Below are 24,893 nucleotides of genomic sequence, written 5' to 3'. Positions count from 1 at the left end.
ATCAAGCATTATAAATTGGATCTGATCTTCAGGGGAAGAGCTGCCTTTGGCTCAATGGTTCTTGGGAATGTTCTTTCATAAGGGCCACCCAGGTTCTCCAAGTAGCTGGGGACTCGGTCCCATTAGTGATGAATAAGAAGAAGATTAACAACTTCAGATAAAGAAGTTATTTCTTACCATAACGTTCCATCTGAGTTGTTGATCTTCTTCCAGTCATCACACCCACCCACCAACCCCCTCCTAACGTTCCTGGCAGATCTTCTGGGTCTTTGTGGTGTATTAGGGTTTCTGCGCAGAGATGGCCTCTGACTTATTCTTCTTCTATATGTTGCATGCAAACTTGATCTGAGGTAACTGAGCAAAGGGCATTGTGGGTAGCAGCTTAGCTCGAGAGTTTTTGGTGCACACAAGCTTGGTATAAGGCCGACTCGGTTCCGAGGGCTCGGAACCGAACCCATCAGTGATGACTGGAAGAAGATCAACAACTCAGATGGAACATTATGGTAAGACATAACTTCTTTTTTCCACTGTTTGCAGCAGCAGCAGCATCCAAGAAAATGTCCCTGACCATCAAAGCTGTAAGTAAGTCTATCTGCCATTTCTTTACCCTCTCCCTTAGAAGTGAGCTTCAGTGTATCACTGTTAATAAAGCCGGTTGGTTACCTATCCAATAACATGCCAACTTGCTTCTTGGATCCCAACTCTACAAGCTCTTCAAAGAACATTCCTGTCCTTCACTTGCTTCCTGTCCTTTTCAGATGACTCCCAATTACAATCCAGGAAATGTAAACCACTATGATCCCCTTCTTCAGTGTCCCAGAACCAGACTTCATTGCAATAACCGTGTCTTCTCATACTAAGCCACAAACTCTGGAAATCCCTCCCTATTAATGTTAGACTTCACATCTTGTCCATTTTGTGCTCAGCTTAAAGAACATCTCAGGTCTGAGTCAGTTTGCAAATGCTTTTCTTCTGAATACATCGCCTAATCCACCAGTCTCCCCTTCAGTCAGGGGCATTTTTCTTTCTCACATTATTTTTCTACAATAATATGCGACATCTCTTCCACATTGTATGTATTGTATATAGTTAATTTCTATGTGCCCTTACCTTGCTTTTGCCGTCTTTTGCGTTTTGTGCCATATCTATTCACTATTTCACTCTCTTCTTTTTTCCATCCGTATTCTAATCAACTCTTCCTATTGTTCTCTGTATTGTGTACTTTTACTTTTATTACTGTTACTGATTCATTGCTATCTGCACACAACATTTTGTTTTTATTCATAGCACTTTTTGTTATCTTGTTTGGCTACTACATTTATATTTGTCCTGGCTGAGACTGAAATAGGTCTATTTGGATCAGTGCTCTATCCCAGTTACCAAACTAAGTAAATAATGCATTTTTATCTATTTGCAGAAAAAAGGACTTTAGGCAGATTGCAACAGTATCTGGAATTTTCCTTCGTTTTTGACTTTTGTGAGTGCTTGTCATTTAGCCTCATTCCAGTGTGCACACACTTATTCCCTGTCACACTTGTAGTGGTGCTGGGACAAGAGTCAGGCAATAGAAATGCTATCGTTTAGGCATCTATGAGAAATGGACGCATTGCACTGCCTTTAGAGTTCTTGCTGGCAGCGTTACACCCCCCCCCCCAGGATTGTACTTGCTTCTGTACATGACCCAGTGCTGTCTGCACTTCCTGGTTCGTACAGTGCTTCTCTTACCACCAGACTACTACTTCTGCTGTCAGTATGGCAGTGGACTAAGCTGCCATCCTTTCCCTCAGATTGAGAACGTTGGCTTTGGCCACTCACCCCGCTCTGTCTCACTGGCTACTTCAGTGCCTGAGTTACTAAGAAATTCCTGATTGACTGAGTCACAATCATGGTTTTATCCCAGTTAGTTGTTTGCTTCTTTCAGGTGATTAACTTGAGCATTAGTATTTTATTTATTTACTTATTTATCAGTCTAGTTCCTGGGTAAGTGGACTTGTCAACTGACCCTGTTCCACCACATCTCATGTTCCATAAGGAGCAGAAATAGGACATCACAGTGCAATTCTAAATGAACAGTAAAAGACAAAAACATCAAGGAGTACATATGAGCAATAAAAGTCAATAACACAGAAACAGGTAATAGTAACAGAACAATATATAAATAAGGCAGATACTTAGAAAAAACATAATGCAAAAGTTTAAAATACGAAATGTTAAAAGTAAAGTACATCTATTTATCGTTCATACACACACACACACGTGTGTGTATATATATATATATATATATATATATATATATATATATATATGTGTGTGTGTGTGTTTGTATATATATATATATATATATATATATATGTGTGTGTGTGTGTGTGTGTGTGTGTGTATTATAGATATATCAGCTATGTATATATGTAACTTTGTTGTACAGTACTTTCATCAACATCTGTTTATTTGAAACAATTTGGTCAACTAAACAGATGGTCAGCAACGTACAAGATCGAGAATCCCTGGGTAGGGGAATAAACCTTTTTCCCCTGGAAGTGTGGGATTTCATAGTTACAATATACAATTAATAGGGGTGTAGGGTCGCAGCCCCCCACACTTTGAGTGCAAGGCACTTGCCCCCTGAAAAAAATTATGCTTTGTGTTTCTTTTTTAATGTTTTGCATGCAACAAGATTGTCAACACACGCATAGTAGGGTGTCGACATGCATAATGTCAGTCAGTCTGTTTCAACATTATGCATGTTGGCATAAATGGTATTTGAAAATAAAAAGACGGCAAGGATCACCCAAAGATACCAAAAAGAACTTTAATGACAAAGCATTAAACAGTAAGCGCTTTCATCACATATAGTGACTTCCTCAGACTAAATAATGACAAAAACCACTGCTTATTTAAAACACATACTGACTAATCAAATTCCTAATTAAATAATTAAATAATCATGTGTATTCCTTCATGTGATGCTTCAAGCCCCTTCTTTTTAAATAAGCTATAAACTCATCTCTGTTGTTTAAGCCGGGTGGAACACAGGCATTCAATCTCACTTGCCACATATACTCTCTCCAACTTAATTCACTTTCTGCATCGAACCTTCTGTCATAATTACATATTTCCTCAAGAACTATAAATTTAAACTTAATGCTGCATTACTGTTGGCATAATGCTTCGCTAAAGCATTCTTTAAATCCCCTATGTCTACAGCATGCTTGTGTTCATACACACGTTTATACAGTTCTCTGACAGTACGTCCAACATAAAAAAAAGGGCATGATTGACATAAAATTAAATAAACAACATATTTTTACAACTAAAAGATTTTTTGAAACTATACCTAAAGCCATTGATATTGACTTCACATGCATCTGTTAACAAATAGTCACATAACTTACAATTAAAACACTTACACATACCTATCCTTTTAATATCAACACTGATAGGTTTGTCCAGCTTGCTTTGAAATGAATTCTTAAAACTTTTACCTTTTTTTATACGTAAACTGAGGTTTGTCACCTAATTTATCCTTAAATTCACCTGAACTTTGTAATATTTTCCAATTATTAGTTACTAACTTCTTAATATTGTGACTATCAACAGTATTGCTAATTTGCATACGGACACCAAAATCTTTCTTGCTTTTAACAATTTCATTGGATGTAGCTTCATTGTATCTTATACAGTTGACTTCCCTCAAAGCATTAGTAGTTACATCTAAGGGATAACCTCTAAACCTGATTTTTTCACACACAGCTCTACTTTCCTTTTCAAAATCACTGTCATATTTATTAAGTCTGTTGACACGTATGAACTGACTTTTCACACTATTATCTTTCATCCCTTTAGGATGCATACTACTGTGATGTAAATAGATTTTGTTTTTAACTTCTTTTTTAAAAATCTTGGTATAAATCTTCTCACCACTCTTTGGCACCTCTACATCCAAACATTTGAAGCTAGTAGCACTAAACTCTGCTGTAAACTGCACGTAAGTGTTGATACCATTCAAATAAGTAATAACATTGTTTAAACAATCCACATCTCCCTTCCATAGAAGAAAAACATCATGAAAAAATAACATTGTTAGGAAAAAGACTCCCCACTCGTTCATCACCAGAAACTATTCGCCATAATCTTAATACTGTTTCCCTTAGAATCTGAGAAAAATGAGAGTATTTAGTAACAAAAAATATTTTTTCCTTGACAATTTCTGACTCTATGTTTCCCAAATGTCCTCTTTGAGAAACATATGACCTTGATTGTTTATTTCTATCCATATTTCTCTCTGAACTTTCTGACCTTATCAAACCCAGTTCCTTCTCCACTTTTGCCCTGGCTGATCTAATAGTGGCCAAAGAATAACCTCTCACAACTAATCTCCTTTCAATTTTATCAAATTCATCACCCACTTTTGTGAGTTCGGAAGTGTTGAAACCAATGCGTTTGAATTCCCCCAAAGGCAAAGAGTTTAATAAAAGTCCGCTGTGCATGCTGGAAGCATGAAAAAAACATACTCAAAACAACTCTCACTTTAACATCACAGCAAAAGACAACACCACTATATACCCAACTGAACACACCAAATTGCTAGGAGTGGAAATAGACAATAAACTAAAATTTGACATTCACATATCCATGACCTTAAAAAAAGTCCACAAAAAACTAGGAGCATTATACAGAAATAAACAATTTCTCACCAAAGCAGCAAAGATTTCAATAGCAAATTCCCACCTTATCTCCACCCTACTTTATGCCTCTCCAGTATATACCAACCTAAGGCAATGTGATCTAAACAAGCTAGAGACCTGCTACAACAAAATCGCAAAATTTGCCACAGGGGTATCCTACCGTAGTCACCACTGTCTCTCACTTGCTGAACTGGGCTGGCTTGAACTCCTCACCTCCTTCAGTGGTATCAACTCTCACTCACCCACAAACTAGTAAACCATCCACTAAATGTCCCATCCCTCCAGAATCTACTCCAACCCTATCGCACCACCAGACCACTACGTCCCCGCAACTAAAATCACTTGCAGATCACTAAAGCCACTAACTCTGCTGGTGAAGCACTATTCTCTTGCGCCATAGCCAAATTATGGAACTCACTCCCACCCACAATTACCTCCGTACCATCATGCACCAACTTCAAAACTTTATTAAAAGCGCACCTAAAAACATGCTGGCTATGCCCTTGCAACTCCCACTCTAATATCATCCACCCCATCCAACTACTACCTTTCTTTCACCTCCACTAACTACCTTGATGATAGCAAGCTCAGATGCTCATACGCCTAGTACGTATTATACAGCAGGAAGTTCTCATTGTTACATTTGTTAATGCCTGTTATGTACTTCACAGATAAAGATTCTAGTTTTCTACTGATGTACTATGTTCTTCATCTGTAAATATGTTGTAAGTAATTTCTATGTTAAATTGTTAATCACTATGTAATCCAATGTAACTACTGCCTGTTTATTTTACTGTGGAGCTTTTCTCCCCGGGCCTCTGCTGAAAATGGACCCACGTCCAGTCGGACACTCCCGGTCAACAAATTTAAATAAATAAATAAAAATAAATAAATAAAGAATATTTCATTTTTTTACAACACAGTTTCATTTTGCTTTTCTTCAATTGTCTGTTTATTTTATGTATTTATGTTTGTTTGACTTATACCTGTAATGTTGATATTCTTGTTTTGTTTCATGTCTTTCAGGCTTGGATCCATGCCGGTATCCTCTTGAAACATAAACATAGTTTCCTGGTGGGGTGTGCCTCAATTTCAGATGTCATAGCTCAGGTATGGTCATCAATGAATATGTGTTGGCTAACATCTTTACACCATAGTCCACCAATAAATAAGATAGTAATATGTATTTATTATGTAATGCATGGCTGAATGTCATGTTGGAGTTCACACAATCTTTTTGTCAGAAGCAGACGTGTCACAAGTATAGTGCCACAGAGGTTTGTAAATTATATGACTACATTCAGTTATAAAATAGAACTGTTGTAAATAATATGGATGTTAGGCTAAGATAAAAGTATATTTTGACACTACCTAAGTAGATGTATTTTAGAGAATTAACACATGATCATTATGGATTTTTTAAATAACAAAATCTGTAAAACTAACAGGACTTTCAGAAATTTGCTGTGTGGTTAATCTTGTGGTATCTGACTTGGTTATTCTGTTTACTGTATTAAATGCTCTGTAGCCAGACTTTCAAAATGTTTGTACTGGCACAGAATATTTTGCACCAGAGTAACTATAGACTCCATTGTGTGCTGTGACAGCTGTATTTTGTAGCAGTCCGTTCTTGTATATGTACATGCCCACCACAGTCATAACCTTACCTTTGTAAATAAAGACTGTATCCCTGAATATGTAAGCAGGCTGATTTGCTTTAATACTCAGTAATGGTCTGGTATGTAGAGCTGTAGTTTGCTCGGTCAGTCAGGGGAGGGAAGATAAGCTCATTCTTCTAGCATCTGGATTGGGCATTATATTCCCCGTGACTATTTTATTCATCAGTTAAGTATTGTATGCTGATTACCTGATGGCATGTAGTCATTTTTAACAAAACAGTCCTTAACCATTTAGAATCCTAACTTAACTGATTCTAGCAAATGGCAGTTCTGTACTGCCAACCACTGCCTATTCCTTTAAACTTTTCTCATTGGTCAGAATGACCTTGTAACCGAACAGCATGTATTTCACAAGCACTGATGGTTGCCATGTAATTTTTTGTATTTTGTACATGTTTCTTCCAGAGTGCCAGTGTGTGGCCAGTTGTGGTGGTATAAGAAAGACTGTGTGAGCACTTAGCTTGTTTTAATCACAGTAGAGGGTTTGCAGCAGATTATGCTTGTGTGGTGGTGGTGGTGCTGGACAAGTAAACCACCAAGGGCTGTTTTGATATATCTGACTAAAACTGAGGGACATAAAACAAATTAAACTGTATTACTGTTCTTTTTATGTGTGCATTTGTGTGATTAGGATGGTCCTGGTTGGTAGCCACTTAACACTGACGATATATTGTATTATTTCATGGTAATTGAAAAAAAGCACAAAGTGGATAGGTGCTAGGCTCTATTGCTATATTGTTTTATGGATACTTTTGTGGTAAGCAGGGAGGTACTTGACACAGAGGAGCATATTTCTGTATTTTATTATTGGTGATCAGGATGCACAGAAAACACGGGCTCCCACTAGATATAAAAAATATCAGAGTAGCTGACAGGTGGTGGAGGAGGCAAAGTTACTGCCTGCAAAATACCTTTAATGGCTTGGTAATTCCTATCCGCTAACTTGCATGTTATATGAGACATTTTGGTTATTATTGTTAGTAAACTGCACTCTGCCTTACAGGGTTTTCAACTTTGTAAACCTTTTGAGAGGTGTACTGGTGCTCTTCAAGCTTGCCAAGTCAAAATTTACTAATCTGGTTAGATACAGATGATAAACTGTACATCAAGTGATGTGCAATTAAGGTTAGGTGCACTTGACCTGTACAACACACTGTGCTAGTTTTTGTAAAACTTGAGGGAGTCATAATTTGGTATTTTCCTGTAGCTGTTTGTTTACAAACTATTCATCTGTTAGAAGTCATGTGTTACATTACACTTCTATTACTTTTCATCTTACTATCATCAATATTATATACACTGGCTTTAATTTTATATCCCATTCTTTTCTTAGTTCTTATAAATGCAGTAAATTAAGAGACAGCCCTGCCTTCACGGGTGCAGTATGACTTCTCTGGAGAGTCACATTCAGTCTTTTTGGTTAAAACATAATTTTTCCCTTCAGTTCAGTAAAAATGCTGTGATAATCACACTAAAGTGAATGACCCAACAAAAATCACTAGTGTGGCTGATTCTACAAAACTCAGTTTTACTGTCAAAAATTATTTGAAGTTGTTGGCAAGAATTCTTCTACAGCCATAGAGAGTTCAGTCTTAACTGTCTGTACCTGTTTGAAGTTATTGGTAAGAATTCTTTTACTGCCATAGAGAGTAAAAGGTATTGTGATTAGTGGTCACAGAACAATGCAATTGCAGAAGGAATTATGATGAATGGTGGAACAGATGGCGTTTGAATCCCACCAGTGTCACCTAAAACATGATTAACAGTGGTATAGATGGGTTGAATTCTACCAGTGCTATGTAAAATGCTTCAGATCGATGGCAGCTCTGACACAAGTGTGAAGAAAAGGTCTTTGCTGTCACCAGAAGCTTGGTCTCTTGAATCTCACCACTGGAACCCAGAACGTAAAGGTAAAAGAAAGAAAGTACGCAAAATGCAACCTGGTCCAAAGAGCATTAAGGGAATATCAACTGCTGTGCTGGGGGTGAGCTTTTAATGTCCACCCCCAGCTTAGCTGCTCACAAGCAACTTAGAAATCAGAGTCTTGGTTGTAGCACCCCAGGCTCCATTCTATCCACTATCTCCTTGAATAATACTATCTTCCGGTGTCTTTTATCCATGATTACTGCCTTTAATATAAGTTATCATTTTCATGTACATATTCACATAATTCCCAGAGACAGCTGACAGAATTCTCCAATTCTCCACAACTTTCTTGCTGAGATGGTAGTACTGCTACCACCCTGAAATGACTAGAGACTTTCATTAGATATCTGTGCAGTAACTGAGACCTGGTTCAAGGCTCCAGAGAGCACCCCTGCAATACAGGCTACAACTCTTACCACACTTTTCGGCCACCAAACCAGGACTGAAACACTAAAGGTGGAGGAGTGTCAATATTCACCAAGGATATTCACATCACCAGGTTAGTTGCCCAGCACAATGCGTCTGAAATTCTCCAGGTGCAACTAACACTAGGTAAGACTGCAATCCAAATTGTAGCTTGCTACAGATCCCCCACCATGCCCCAAAATTCTCACTGCACCTTTCTAAACATACTGGAAAATATTAAGATAGAACCAAACACCCTAATACTGGGTGATTTTAACTACCCTGCCATTAACTGGGAAAACTACTCCTGTACCAACACCTTTGCCCAATGGTTCTTGGAATTCATAAATTCCAACGCCCTGGAGCAACTAACCCATAGTCCCACCAGGAGCTCCAATATCCTAGACCTGGTCATTATCAACATGGGAAATTGATGCTCCACACCTATGGTCACCCCCTCATTAGTCAGATCTGACCATAAGCTAATCACCCTTAGCATGCACATCCCACCCCTACCTCTCAGTAAGAAAACCTCCATAAAAAACTTCTCCAAAGCCAACTTCATGCTACTCAAGTCAGAAGTGACAAACTTCATGACACCCATGCAGACGGGAACTGAAAGTTCAACTGCTGAGTCCTACACTAGGGCACTGTACGAGCACGTCCACTCATGCATGAATCGTGTCATCCCAAATAGATCCAAGATGCTCTCATCCAAAAAAAGGAAGCTAATCTGGTGGTCCCCTGCCATAGACAAACTTTACAACAAAAGGAAGAAACTGTTGCAGAAAAGAGGAAAATCCCAGGATGCAGAAAACTCCCTTACCAGCCTCAGTAAGAAACTGAGATCCCTCATAAAATCCTCCAAAGCTAGTTACAAAAATAAAATTGCCAAAGATTCCAAAGACAACCACAAGGCATTCTATGTCAAGAATCTAAATGGCAATGCTCAGATCTGCTCTGAGCTAAAACAGAATGGCATTAATTATACTGATCCCAAGGATATTGCCAATATCCTGGCAGATCGATTCAGTGCCAACTTCACCCCCCTCTTACCCCCTAAATGGCCCTTCTCAATGCCGGAGGATTGCCAAATTCCAGTAATAACGGTCACACAGGTAAAAAACGCACTCTCCAAAGCTAAGAATACAGCATCCATGGGACCAGATGACATCCCAGGCTGTGTACTACATGAACTACAATATGAACTGGCACCTCACCTAAGTGTCATGTTTAATCATAGCCTCACCTCAGGTTTCTTGCCCACTGAGTGGCGCAGAGCTGCAGTTATCCCACTCCACAAGGGGGGATCCACCTTGGATCCCGGAAACTACCGTCCCATCAGTCTGATAAGCCTTATCTGCAAGGCCATGGAGCATATTATCATGGGACTTATAAACAAAGACAATGGCAACCTTCAAACACTGGACCCCACCCAGTTTGGGTTCGTAAAGGGCCGGTCTTGTCTCCTGAACCTGATTGACTTCTTCGAATTGGTCTCCAGAGCCATGGACAAGGTTAAGGTGGTCCACACAGCCTATCTAGACCTTGCCAAGCCTTTGACACCACCCCCCACTCTGGAATAATTGATAAATTTACTAAGCTGGGCATTAATCCCTACGTCACCCAATGGGTTGCTAACTGGCTTACTGATAGAACACACACTGTAAAAGTAGCCAACTCCAAATCCAGCTCCAGACAAGTGGAGTACCTCAGGGTTCAGTCCTGGGGGCGCTCTTGTTTGGCATCTACTTCTCTGAAGTACAGGCCAACACTAAGGGACTCTGGCTAACAAAGTTCGCAGATGACTGCAAACTGGGAGCCATTATTGAATCCCCAAATGATGTGGATACTCTACAAAAGGGCCTTACAGAAACAGATGCTTGGTGCCAGAGCCATGGGCTCAAGCTCAATGCCAAGGAATGTATAGTTATCCCCTTTGGGAAAAAACATGTATCCGTGAATTACCATATAGGTGGTAGTACACTAAACACCGAAAGTGTGATAAGAGACTTAGGGACACAAGTGGACAGTGGTCTTACCTTCGATAACCACATCGCCACAACAGTCAGGAAATCCTTCTATGTGGCACACCTCATCACTAAGGGCTTTTCATCCAGAAAAAAGGAGGTCATTGTCCCACTGTACTCATCCCTCATTAGACCCATTATAGAATACAATGCCCCGTTTGGTATGTACCTCTCAAGACATCTGCAACAACTGGAAAGGCCGCAGAAATACCTCACTAAAAGAATCACAGGCCTAAAGCAGATGCCCTACGCTGACCGCCTTAAACAACTCCAGCTATACTCTGTCGCCTATCGTCTACTCAGAGTCGATCTCTGCTTAACGTACATGGTCATGTCAGACCCAGAGCTGTTGAACATGCTACACTTAAAGAAATCCCAATCCCTCAGAGCCACACGCTCCAGGGATCTAAACCTTGTCATCACAATAAACAAAACATGCTGGAGGGATAGGTTCCTGACCCAGAGACTCTCCAGACTCTGGAATAGATTGCCCATACATGTCAAGCAGAGTGCCTCTTTGGTCCTCTTCAAAAGGAACCTTGATGATTGGATGGGAGAAAGGAAATTCACCCCGGGGATCACGTCAGTCGCCCTGCTAGACAGGAGTCCAGGGAAGTAAATAGTGTGGGAAGAAATAGCCAGGGAATTGTTATGGCTAGGCTTGTATGCATGCATGTTAACATACAGCAGCAAATGATAATTATTCTCTTAGATAAGAAATAGCAGTGATACATTTTAATAAAAAAAGATCAGCCACAAGACCTAGAAGTGAATAAACAATAATAAGGCAAAGAGAGCAGTTTCAGATTAAGTATGCATAGGAATATGAAAGTGGGCGAGGAATACAAAAATAATAGTTAAAAAGATGAATATTTAAAGAAAACATGTCTAAGCTGAATAAATAAATCTAAATACCTCTAGGTTAAAGAATACTGAACCAGCACTATTTTAACCTCATAGAAGATAACAAGCAGAAGTTGTGGATAGCAAACTTACAGGGCACTAGTCACCTCAATATTTTCTTAGCAAAGACAAGACAGAATAAAGATCAATCCCATATAGTTATTCCTTCCAGTTCCACACTTCTGCTCCACAGAAACCATTAAATTAGCATATTTTAGTAGCTTGCTGTCCCACAGTAAAAGTGACTAAAACTGTTCTTGTACTTGAAAAGGACAAGGGATTAATTATATTAGCTTAGAACAACCAAACTTCCAATACTCAGGTTTTCAATATACATTTCTTAACTGTCTGTAATTTGTGTTTTTTTTCCCAGTTCTAGGCAACTACTACTTTGAAGTAGGCTGTAATTATATTTTATTGCTTGCTACTACAGGAGCTAAAAGAGGTTATGTATTTATGCATTTCCCTTCCTTTCCTCTCCTTTTATGTTTTCAAGATAAAATATCACAAAGTTGTACACATTTTTTGCAGAAAAAATGTTTTACTAGTAGGAAAAAGAAAGAAAAAGGTAAGATACACAACATCTTTTAGTTTCCCCTAGCCTGGCCTGGCATCAGCTCTGGCACAACAGAAGTCAGTTAAAATATTTCCACTCACTCATGAATGTAGTCCAAACCTTAACCACAAATGCTAACAATTTACACAAAGGTTCTACTTCACAGTGCATATTACTGAAATGCAGTATAATGTTATATTTATTGAAACGTGTCTTTCAGAAGTATACATTAGAATTAAAACAATAAAACGTAGTTAACATATTAAAATGCTGCTCTACTTTACTGTGTGTGTATTTGATATCCTTCCCAATTCCCAATAGCCTGCTCCCCAGGCTAGTAAAAGCAGATAAGGTACACATTCTAAACCTAGAGTACTTGATAACAGTTTTCACTCTTACAAACACTGGCTAATGTGCAGTGTATGTACTGTACCCCATATATTCCAAATTTCAGCTGTACAGAACAAATCTATTAATTACCTTTATTTTTAAATTAATATTTTCTTGTTTGTTCTCTCCCCTGTAACTGTTGATGTGCTGCATACCACTGCAAAAACATGTCTATTGTAATTTGTGCGTATACTGATCATGTCTAAATATCTAAATGTATCTGTAATTTTTCTGTGTGGAGCTTTTCTCCCTGGGTCTCAGCTGAAAAAGGGCCTTTTCGGCTCAGTCAGACACCCCTGATTAACAAATGTAAAAAAATAAAATATACCAAATATAAGTGCTTCAGGAAAAGTTTGAAGAGCAAGAAGGTACACCCACTGAATCTGTAGCATTCCTGGAGGGGTATAAAACAATGATGGAATACATTTCCATATCACTTTAATCCTGAAAAGTCTAAAACTGTCACAGCCTCTCTCCTATGTGATTGAAACTTATTGTGATCACTGGCACCTAACCACATTTTGCCACAATAGAATCTAAATTTTCCTCTTCTAAGAAGGTCTTTATCCTGAAAACTGTTTGGTGTAACCCTCCACTGACTTGTCCTGGTTAACAAGCATATCAGTTAATGGCTATCCCACTTTCACAATGCATAAAAGGATCAAATGGTAGTCTTAATATCAACTCTGAGGAATAAAATGTTGAAACCTCAATTATTCCCCCTACAGTCATCAAAATACAGTCGGAAGCAGGCATTAAGGTTCATGAATCGTAGATGAAGATGCCTCATTGTACCTGAAAAAAAGAGCAAAAATAATTTTATATAAGTTAAAAAGGTGGAATAGCAAGTTATTCTCTAGTCAGAGACGATCATTGGGAGTCAGAAAAAAATTATCATCACCAGCACTAGGTGGGTAATGCTGCAGTGATCAGTAGTGCAACAGTGAAAATCTACGATTCAGACATGATAAAATTGCACTTAGCAACATCTCATTAGTGGATCAATGTCCTATCTTCAAATTGAACATCTGATGCCCGAGCACTGGCCCGGTAATCAAGGAGCCTCAATCCTCACCACTAGCACCAGTGAGGTGCGTCCACATTGGGAAGGATATCAAATACACACACAGTAAAGTACAGTTTCCTTTAAGAGCACACAGAGATCGCAGTCAGTCTGGGGCTGGTTTCTCTCTTTCTCTCCAGACCCCCAATAAGACTCCCCACTGGCACAGCTATAGAGTGGATTCCTTAGCCAGGGTTCCAAACCAAGTCCTCCCAGCACTCCCTCTGTCCAACCAGTGCTTTGTGTCCCTGCCCAAGTAGCTGACACACACACACACACACACACACACACACACACACACACACACACACTTTGAGATATGATTTATATACAAACAGACACTCCTGGGGAAGGCTGGCACAGGTTCACTAGATATGCCCCTTCTGCCAGGCTATAAGGTAGTAATCCACTGCCACCAGAACCCCTAATATCAGCTAGTAAAAAGGCCCTTACCAAAGGGTGTCCAATTATTACTGTGCAGTATTATTATCCAGTTAGTAACTTTTAAGGCTTATTGGAGTGGCGTTGTACAGTATCACTATATGCATGCAATGTACTCTAGAGCTTAAATTATCTCTACACAAAACAGCAACAGTTGAAAGGTTTAAAAATGTTTAATAATAAATAATAAAAACACAAGACAATACTTCTTACTACACAGTGCTAGTCAACAGTTCAGACATCACAGGAAAATGCTTAAAATTATACTGTAGAATAGTTCTGACATAAATATAGAAAACAGCTAGACTAAATTTACTATTTCTATCTTTTCCTAAGAGCAATCACAGTTCTAAAAAACTTACATATAGAGCAAAAGCAGAGTACTGGTGAGTTGTTGTCAGCTTTAGACAAAATCCAAAAATGCTCTCTCTCTCTCTCTCTGAGACAGTCTTTTAAACTGATAATACATCACTGCTGACTCATTTTAGATTACATCATTCTTCTCTAGTCCCCAGGCTAACAGAAACTCAGAGTTTAACATAGCTTTGATCTTGCACCTGGTACATCATTCTTCTGTAGTCCCCAGGCTAACAGAAACTCAGAGTTTAACATAGCTTTGATCTTGCACCTGGTCAGGAAACCACAGCAATTAAAGACATTATATATGTAAAATCTAGCAATTAACTCTGGTCTAAAAACAATAGAAAGAATCTACTGGTCCAGACATTATGGCCGCGAGTTTGGGATCAAACAGTCACACAATGCTTGCCTTATCAGCTTTCTTCCAGCAGAGTGCATTGTAGTTACATTTTTGACATTCAACATTTAACACGATTTTCTTACATTTGATTCCTCCTTCTCCATGATTAGGCCAAATGGGGTTAGAAGTCTCCCAGGCAAGTGGAGAGAGATGGGGCAGGTAGGGACCATCATATTGTGATCAATTGGGATTTTACTGTATATCCTAAGATCCATCCTCCTATATGTTGGCAAATCTTTTCAGGTTGACTGGGCAATGTGGAGTCACTAAAGCCTGTGCCCCATTTCCAGACCAATAGGGATGGCTACAGTTATTCTGCCATCCTGGCTACTCATCCCAGCATAATCTGAGTTCTAGCCTCCACCAGAGCACCAGCAGAGAAACATCTGGCATGGTCCCTTCCCCCAAGACTGAGTATGTCCATCCTCCCTGCCAACACAGTCCAACACCAGAGTTGCTAATCAACTTGGGTCACCTGGGTCATAATCAATGCCTTATCCCTATACACCACCAGGCTGGCTTAATACCAGCAACTTTTCTAGGGAAGAGCACATCACTAATTTGCATTAGCCATATCCCCATACAGCTATACGTTTATGATTCTTCACCAGCAAGACTGCTGTAGTGCTATAGGCTATTGCCTTTGTACTACTGTGTCTGAATCACTTAGGTATACCTCACTGGCAAACCTTTGCAGAACAGGTTACTGTGATACATTATGCTTTGTTTGAATCACAGGACTTGTCATTTTCTGCTTGGTAAATTTCCACTGGATAAAAAAACACTGATAGTTCTATATTTAACTGATATTAAAGCAAATAATCAAAATGCTTATTTAATTTCAAGAATAAAATTGCTTTAAGCAAATTAATGAATTTCTTCTAGCTCCGGTGTCCAGTCTCCAGGTTTGATGAGTTAACACATGTTGTTTTCTAGTTTGATAAGGTAAGACATGTTGTTTTCTAGTTTGATGAGTTAACACATGTTGTTTTCTAGTTTGATAAGTTAAAAGACTTTGTCATTTCATATTTTTTTCCAAACATCTTTATTAAATTTACACATATGACAAAGGCAGTCTTACATTTATATAAATGAAAAACATACAACATGCTATCACTTTAGTTGCAAACAGTTTACATCACAGACATCACTGAAACAACTGTAGTTGTAAACACTGTACATCACTTATAAACCATCCAGTCATTGTCAGTTAAGCATTATATAGCTCATTCAAATCCTGCTTTTTAAATCTCGTCCCTGCTCTGCAGATATTGTTCCCACAATTCTCATTTTTTCCTATGTAGTTTGCTCCTTCCCTTTTCTAAAGATCCCAGTTCCAGTTGTTTTATCACTGTTACTATATTCACTACTTCTAGTAAAGTTTGTCTAGACTTTGATTTCCTTTTACTAGTAATTGCTTTTTGGCAGCCACCATAATTAGACTCAGCTTTACTATGTCTAGGCAATTCCGATTCTGTAGCATAACTCAAAAAAATCATCTCCCTATTCAATCCAGTCCACTCATCCAGCATCTCCGACAGAGTGGTTTGCAGGGAATCCCAAAGATCTGTCAGCTCATCACACTTCCAAAAAATATGTTCCCAGCTACCTCTTTCTTGTCCATCATACCTCCAATATTTGCTATCCACCTAAGAAAAATTCTTTGGAGTCTATTTCGGGTATAAAAATACCTATGTAAACACTTCCAGGCAAAGATCTTAAATCTTCTAGACTTTGTTGTATATTTTGGAGATATACATATATTCCCCCATTGTCTCTCTGTGAATTGCTTATCCAGTCCGTCTTCTCAATCATTTCTAAGCTCCTCTGATTTATTCTTATAATTATCATGCAATATTGTATATGCTTTATTAATTATTCCTTTTTTAATGGCAGCTTCTGTTCTAGATTCTATTAAAAATTCTACCAGTGCTGGTCTTTTGTTAAGGACCCCCCCCTATTTTTTTCTCTTTCCCTATACTCTGATATCAATCCTTGATAAAGAAGGCAATCTCTAACCTGCACTCCAAATAAATTCTTGGCCTCTTCCCATTCTATTACCTTTCTCTTTCTAGTTATTTGCTCCGAATACTTTGGTTCCTTTGCCAGTTTTCTCCAATAAATTCCAGCCCCCTCTTGCCTATTATATGTGTCCCTGACCACATTCAGCTCTATTGGCAAAATCTCTTTTCTCCATTCTCATATCGGTTTGGTTCTTAGAATACTCCCTGCTATTTTATGAATATAATACTCTATATGATTTTGGTTGTTCTCCTTAAGAGTCTGCATCCAAAATCCCAGTCTCTCCTTATTTCTTGAGCTTCCTCCCTGTATCAGCATCATTCCTTTCCACTTTGAATTATAGTTTTCTGCTTGTGGTACGTATAAGAGCCGTTGCTCTAAGATACCCCCTCAAATTGTCATTTCATATTATTGGCAGTTAAGCACCTTTAACATTTATATGACTCATTTTTGAAAGCAAAACTTTTCATCTACGGAATCATATTTAAAATTATATTGCTACAATGGGTATGTACATTCCTTTTAATTACAGTAGCTTTTTGTAATGTTTACACTTTTACTGATAGTAATTAAAAAATACATTGCTGCAAATTTTTTGTGAGAGGAAATATAGTATACGTGATTCTTTTAAATCTGCTTTCAGGAATTACAGACGATTTTGCAGCACCTGTTTTGCATACCTGGGCACCTACGTGTACATGGTGGCACATGCAGAGGTACTCCAGGGAAGTAACATGTTTTTTTGAATAGCATAGGGCTCGGATATGTCTAATTTTGCTATGTATCAACCGTACATTGTTGGGGACCACATTTATAAATCCTAGACATTTTTTAAAGACCCTTTAAAGAAAAGTAAAAAAAGTAAAACCTCTTTATTCATATGTAGATTTAACTTTTTGGATCATGTTTAATTTTGTCTTCTATTATTATTGCTTGTTTTACAGATGTTATACCCAATTGTCAGTTTCCTTAGATTCTCTGTGAAGTGATAGCTGTTACTATGTTGTGCTACTTATGTTCAGTATATTTTTCAGGCTCATGGGATATGTATCATTTGTTTTGTTTGAAACAAATGTACTGTTCCCAACTTTTTCAATCAGAACTTGTCTTCTAATGTCTATGCTAGTTATTATTGACAAACCTTTCATCAAACTATTCCATGTTTGCTGACAGCTTATTGATTATGATTTAAATAATGTGTGATACCTGTGCACTGGCCCAGCAATCAAGGAGCCTCAGTCATCACCACTAACACCAGTGAGGGGCGTCCACATAGGGGAGGATAACAAGTACACACACAGTAAAGTACAATTTCCCTTAAGAGCACACAGAGATCACAGTCAGTCTGGGGCTGGTTTCTCCCATTCTCTCCAGATCCCCAATAAGACTCCCCACTGGCACAGCTATAGGGTACAGATCTCAGCCTTGTGGTCAAGCTAAAGCCTCCAGCAACCTCTCTGTCCAAGTAGTGCTTTGTGTCCCTGCCCAAGTAGCTGACGCACACACTTTGAGATATGAGTTATATACAAACACACAGACACTCCTGGGGAAGGCTGGCACACATTCACCAGCTATGCCCCTTCTGCCCAGACTATACAGTAGTACCACTTGCCACCAACCACTAATATCAGCTACTAATAAGGCCCTTATCAAAAGGTGCCCAATTATTACTGTGCAATATTATTATCCAGATGATAAGTGTGACAAACAACAAGGCTTATTTGGGGTGGCTTGGACAGTATCACTATATCCATGCAATGTACTCTAGAGCTTAAATTATCTCTACATAAAATAGCCACAGTTGAAAGGTTTAAAAATATTTAATAATAAATAATAAGAACACAAGACAATACTTCTTACTACACAGTGCTAGTCAAGAGTTCAGAGATCACTGGAAATGCTTAAAATAATACAGTAGAATAGATCTGACATCAGTACAGAAAAACAGCTGGACTAGACTTCCTATTTCCTGTCTATATCTAAGAGCAAACACAGTTCTAAAATAAACTTGCATATAGAGCAAAGCAGTGCTGGTGATGCTGTCTGAAAACAAATGCAAAATGCTCCAAGTCTCTCTGTCCTTAAATTGATCGCACAGTACTACTGACTCATTTCAGATTACATCCTTTTTTTTTCTCTGATTCCAAGGCTAACAGAATCTCAGAGTTTAGCGGCCATTTTGATCTTGCACCTGGTCAGGAAGCTACAGCAATAAAAGACATTATACATGCAAATTCTAACAATTAAATCTAGTCTCAAAACAATAGCAAGAATTCCTTCATCCAGACATCTCGGCTCCGTGTTTTGAGATCAAACAATTATACAGTGCTTGACGTATTAGCTTTCCTCCAGCAGAGTGCAATGTGGTTAAATTTTTGAAGTTCAACATTTAACAAAAAGAGCAAACATGTGGCTTACATTAATATTTACAAATGACATCTAGTTAGGCTGACAGCCTTCACATATCTTCCCCCCTGGAGAACACTCAAGCTAGCTTTTCAAGTAACCCTTGAGAAATGCTGCTTGAGAGGGTTAGGTCTATCTGAGTATACCTTACCCCAGTCCCTGTCTTGAGAGCCCATCTGCGTTGGCATTGCTAATCCCACTCTAGTGCTGCACTGACATATATGCTTGCAACCCTAGGCTCCATCTTAGCAACTTGGCATTTTGCTGGCTGGCTCTGTTTAACCATGTTAGGGGATTGTGATCTGTCACTACAGTGAATTTTCTTCCATACAGATAAGGCTGAAGTTTCTGCAGTGCCCACACTATGCCTAGACATTCCTTTTCTACAGCTGCATAGCATTCCTCCCTGGGTTGGATCCTATGACTGAGATAAACCACTGGGTGCTCTTCTCCCTCTGAAGAAATCTGGCTAAGTACAGCCCCCACCCCATGGTTTAAAGCATCCATCTGCACAACAAATTATTTACTGCAATCTGGACTGGCTAACACAGGGGGTCCTCCCATAGCTTCTTTAAGCTTCTGGAATGCCTGCTGACATGCTGGGGTCCACACTACCTTTTCTGTCCTGTTTTTCCTTGTCAGGTCTGTGAGAGGAGCAGCTATGGTACTATAACTGGGGACAAACTTTCTGTAGTATCCTGCTGTCGCTAAGAATGTCCTCACCTGCTTTTTGGTAACAGGTGCAGGCCATGCCTGAATGGCTTCCACCTTGGCAGGTTCTGGCCTGATCTTACCACTCCCCACTCAATGTCCCAGGTAGGAGACCTCTGCCATACCCACCTAACATTTGCTCAGCTTAATGGTCAACCCTGCCCTCTGTAGTCTGCCCAGCACCTCCCTGACATGTTGAAGGTGCTCTTGCCAGGAATGGCTGTAGATGGCAATATCATCTGGATAAGCAAGGGCAAACCCTCCTGCTCCTGCTAGGATGTGATCTACCAGCCTCTGGAAAGTCGCTGGGGCATTTTTCATCCCAAAAGGCATCTTTTTGAACTCATGCAAGCCAAAAGGAGTCACAAAGGCTGACTTTTCTTTAGCACTGGGAGTCAAGTGCACCTACCAATAACCCTTGGTAAGATCAATGGTGGTAAGATACTTAGCCCCACCCATCTGCTCTAGAGCCTCATCTGTCCAAGGCATGGGGTAAGCATCTAACTCTATGTGACCATTTAATTTCTTATAGTCCACACAGAACCTGGTGGTGCCATCCTTCTTTGGCACCAGCACCACTGGGGAGACCCAGGGACTGTTGGACTCTTGAATTACCCCTAGTTCCAACATGTCCTGTATCTCCTCCCTCAGAGTCTGACTTTCTCAGGTACCCTATAAGGGGCCTGCCTAATAGGACTTTGCGGTCCTGTATCCACCTGGTGCTGCACCAGGTGGGTGCACCCTGGTTTCCCAGTGAACATGTCCTCACACTCCTGTAACACTGCTCGGATTTCGAGAACCTGGGTAGGAGATAGCTGCTGGGACATTGCTACCCCTTCCACTGAGGTGTCATTCTGAGCATCACTGAGGAGATCAGTCACCAGATCTCCCTCAGACCCTCCTGCAACTCACTGCAAATACTCAGCACAAGGGTCTACCTATCATGGTAAGGTTTCATCATGTTAACATGGTACAGCTTGTGCCCCTGCCTCCTGCCTAGGAGTTCCACCATGTAGTTAACATCACTTACCTTTCTTACCACCTTGTAAGGTCCCTCCCAAGCTGCTTGCAGCTTGTTGTGTCTGACAGGAATAAGAACCATTACCTGCTGCCCTACAGCATACACTCTAGCTCGAGCATTGATGTCATACCCTACCTTTTTGTGTTGTTGGGCTTCTGCCAGGTTCTCTTGGGCCAAGCCCATGAGTTCTGTGAGCCTTGTCCTGAGGTTTAGGACATAATGACACAACTGACTCCTTGTGAGATTCACACTCACCTTCTCACTCATCATGAATTAAATCTAGAGGTCCCCTCACCCTATGCCCATACAACAACTCAAAGGGTGAAAAACCTGTGGATTCCTGGGGAACCTCTCTGTAAGCAAACAACAGATGGGGCAAATATTTGTCCCACTCCCTCTTAAACTGGTCTGCAAATGCCCATAGCATGGACTTGATTGTAGAGTTTCAACAAGACCATTAATCTGGGGAAGGTAGGGGGTGGTCTTCAGGTGCTTCACCCCACAGTACTTTCACAGACAAACCAGCAGGTCTGACATGAAATTGGCACCTCTGTCAATCAGTATTTGTTTTGGGAAACTTGCCCTGCTGAAGATCTGTAACAAAGCATTTGCCACCTTTTCTGCCTCAATACAGGACAAAACCACTGCCTCAGGGTATCTTGTAGCATAATTTACTACTTCTAGGATATACTTTTTCCCTGTGGAGCTTGGGGTACATAGAGGCCCCACAGTATCCATAGCTATCCTCTGAAATGGCTGCTCAGTCACAGGCAAAGGTATCAAAGGAGCTCTCACCTTGTCTCCTGCCTTGCCTACCTTTTGGCACTTCTCACAGGTCCTGTGTACCCTGTTACATCCCTGGAAATTCCAGGCTAGTAGAAGTTCTGCATAATACGTCTCTTTATACGTTTTATGCCCATATGACCTGCAAAGGGAATATCATGGGCTATGGCTAGAAGCACGAGACGGTAGGCTCTAAGCACTACCAACTGCTGTACTCTCTCACCTTATAGCCCTCCCTCAGAGGTCCACTCTCTATATAGTAACCCTTTGTCCCAGTATTACTGATTCCCCCTTCCCTTGAGAATCAGGTCCCTCACTAGCTACCTCTCTCAGGCATTGCAATGTAGGGTCTGAGAGCTGAGCCTGTCTCAACTCTCTCTTTGTAAGCCTTCCCAGCTCCCCTTCCACAGGAAGTCTGGCATCCTCTGACAGCGGTGCCTCACTGTCAGTCTGGGTACTACTACTCACCTCTACCTTTGCAGTCACTCTGTCCAAGGGAACATCAGTGCCCACAAGCAGTCATGGCTCACCTTCCATCTCACTGCTACAGAGTAGCTCCCTCCCTGAAGTTACCACCTCACCAGTCCTGGCTGCAAGTATGTGGTCTGTCTGGATCTCCCCCAGGCTACCAGACCCACATGCTTGTCTCAAAGCCTGACTTGCGTGTAACTGCATAAGCACATGGTACTGCCTGATCAAAATCCTTCCTTATCAGGACATGTGCAGGATGGTAATTCGGTACCCCTGTTGTCTCAAGACAATATACTATTGCCATTTTGTCTTTCCCACTTCCTGGCTTCCTCACCTTTTTTTCCCCACCTTGCCTCCATGGATATCTGTTTGCCACATGGCCCCACTGGTTGCATTCAAAACATTTAACCCTAGGTCCTAGATAAGTACCTGGACTAGTGGCTTCCCTATACTACTGGCAGATTCTGTTGGGGCAGTCTGGGCTGCCCACCATGGGTTCCTTTAGATCTATAAGCAGTACTTGGGGTCCCTTTCCTGTGCAGGGATGCCCTGCTTGCTAGGTATAGGTCTCCCTTCTTCCCCAACTCCTCTGAAGTAAGCTCATTGTCTATCAGCTAACCAGATCCTCTTGTCCTCAGGCAAAGTGCTAGGGGCTTGTTCCCTCACCAAAAGGTCTGCCAGCCCTTCAAAAGTGGTGACCTGACATCCACTTACCCACCTATGAAAATACGTTCTCAGTTCAGCAACATATTCACATACACTTTCATCTACCTTGCATCTATGCTCACGGAACTTTTTCCTATACGTTTCAGGTCTTAACTTAAAAAAATTCTAACAAACAGTTCTTAACAGCAGCATAATTAAAACCGTCAATGTCAGACATTTTGGACAAAATAGTTACAGCTTTACCATGGAGTAAGGGGGTCAGGAACCGTACCCAGAGCCGTTGGTCAACATCATACTGTTTGCATACCCTCTCAAACGTATGAATGAAACTATCAGGAATTATTCCCCCTCTGTAAACTGGGGAAGAAATTTACTGACCTTTTGTGCTTCTGGGGTCCAGTTACTCCCTTCTCCATTACCACCATGACTCTGGCGAACAGTCAGCTTCTCCTTTTCGTGCTGCCTCTGCCGCTGCTTTTCCACAGCTTCCATTTCCAAACGCCTGGCCTCCAACTCAAGTCTCTTTAGCTCCAGATGGATTTTTAAGTCCTATGCACAAAGGTTGAGCTGTCCATTCCCTGAGTGTTTTACATCTCCACTGCCAGTCTGATCGTCCTCCTGGTTGCTGTTTTCTGATGCAGCTGTGACCAAAGCTGCAATCATGTCTGCCTTAGCCATGTTTCCCTGTATCAGTCCTTTAGCCTGGCACATCTCAGCTAACTGGCTCCTTGTCAGCTTTCCAGACTCCTCTGCTGACATGCTTGCCTGCTCTCCCTGACTAACAGCTCACAAAAGAAATAAAACAATTGTGATCTGAACTTTGAATATTCACTGCATGCCTGATTTAGAGTACAAAAACACCTTCAGAGATCACTGTACACAAGCTACAGGAATTCACTATCCACACCACTATAAGCCAATTGCCAACCAATTAATATGTGGTGTGGATATCCCACCGCTGCCAAACAATTAATATGTGACGCCTGTGCACTGACCCAGCAATCAAGGAGCCTCAATCCTCACCACTAACACCAGTAAGGGGAGTCCCCATAGGGGAGGATAGCAAGTGCACACACAGTAAAGTACAATTTCCCTTAATAGCACACAGAAATCACAGTCAGTCTGGGGCTGGTTTCTCCCTTTCTCTCCAGATTCCCAGTATGACTCCCCACTGGCACAGCTATGGGGTTCAGATCTCAGCCTAGGGGTCAAGCTAAAATCACCAGCACCCTCTCTGTCCAACCAGTGCTTCGTGTCCCTGCCCAAGTAGCTGACACACACACACACTTTGAGATATATTATATACAAACACACAGACACTCCCGGGGAAGGCTGGCACAGGTTCTTCAGCTATGCCTCTTCTGCCCAGACTATACGGTAGTGCCACTTGCCACTAATATCAGCTACTAATAAGGCCCTTATCAAAGGGTGTCCAATTATTACTGTGCAGTATTGTTATCCAAATGATAAGTGTGACGAACAGCAAGGCTTATTTGGTGTGGCTTGGACAGTATCACTATATACATGCAATGTACTCTAGATGTTAAATTCTTTCTACATAAAACAGACACACTTGAAAGGTTTAAAAATATTTAATAATAAATTATAAGAACACAAGACAATACTTTCTTACTGTACAGTGCTAATCAAGAGGTCACAGATCACAGGAAAATGCTTAAAATAATACAGTAGAATGGTTCAGATATCAATACAGAAAAACTGCTAGACTAGACTTCCTATTTCCTATCTATATCTAAGAGCAAACACAGTTCTAAAATAAACTTGCATATAGAGCAAAGCAGTGCTGGTGATGTTGTCAGTTCTGAAAACAAATGCAAAATGCTCTGAGTCTCTCGTATCCTTAAATTGATAGCACAGTACTACTGACTCATTTCAGATTACATCATTTTTTTTCTCTGGTTCCCAGGCTAACAGAAACTCAGAGTTTAGCAGCCCTTTTGATCTTGCACGTGGT

General features: G+C 40.3%; 1 protein-coding gene across 1 annotated transcript in view; it reads left to right on the top strand.

Annotated features, from left to right (window-relative positions):
- Nucleotides 1–24,893, top strand: part of ANKH (ANKH inorganic pyrophosphate transport regulator) — a 1,474,332-nt gene that overhangs the window by 867,062 nt on the left and 582,377 nt on the right. Inside the window, exon 4 of the mRNA XM_044065217.1 lies at nucleotides 5,712–5,795. Coding sequence (XP_043921152.1) covers nucleotides 5,712–5,795 — 84 coding nt within the window. The remainder of the gene's footprint in view (nucleotides 1–5,711; nucleotides 5,796–24,893) is intronic.

The sequence above is a fragment of the Protopterus annectens genome, chromosome 3.part0, assembly GCF_019279795.1.
Source record: "Protopterus annectens isolate FY-2018-M chromosome 3.part0, PAN1.0, whole genome shotgun sequence".
NCBI lineage: Eukaryota > Metazoa > Chordata > Ceratodontiformes > Protopteridae > Protopterus > Protopterus annectens.
Note: the sequence above shows the minus strand (reverse complement) of the source record. Positions and strands in the feature narration are given on the sequence as shown.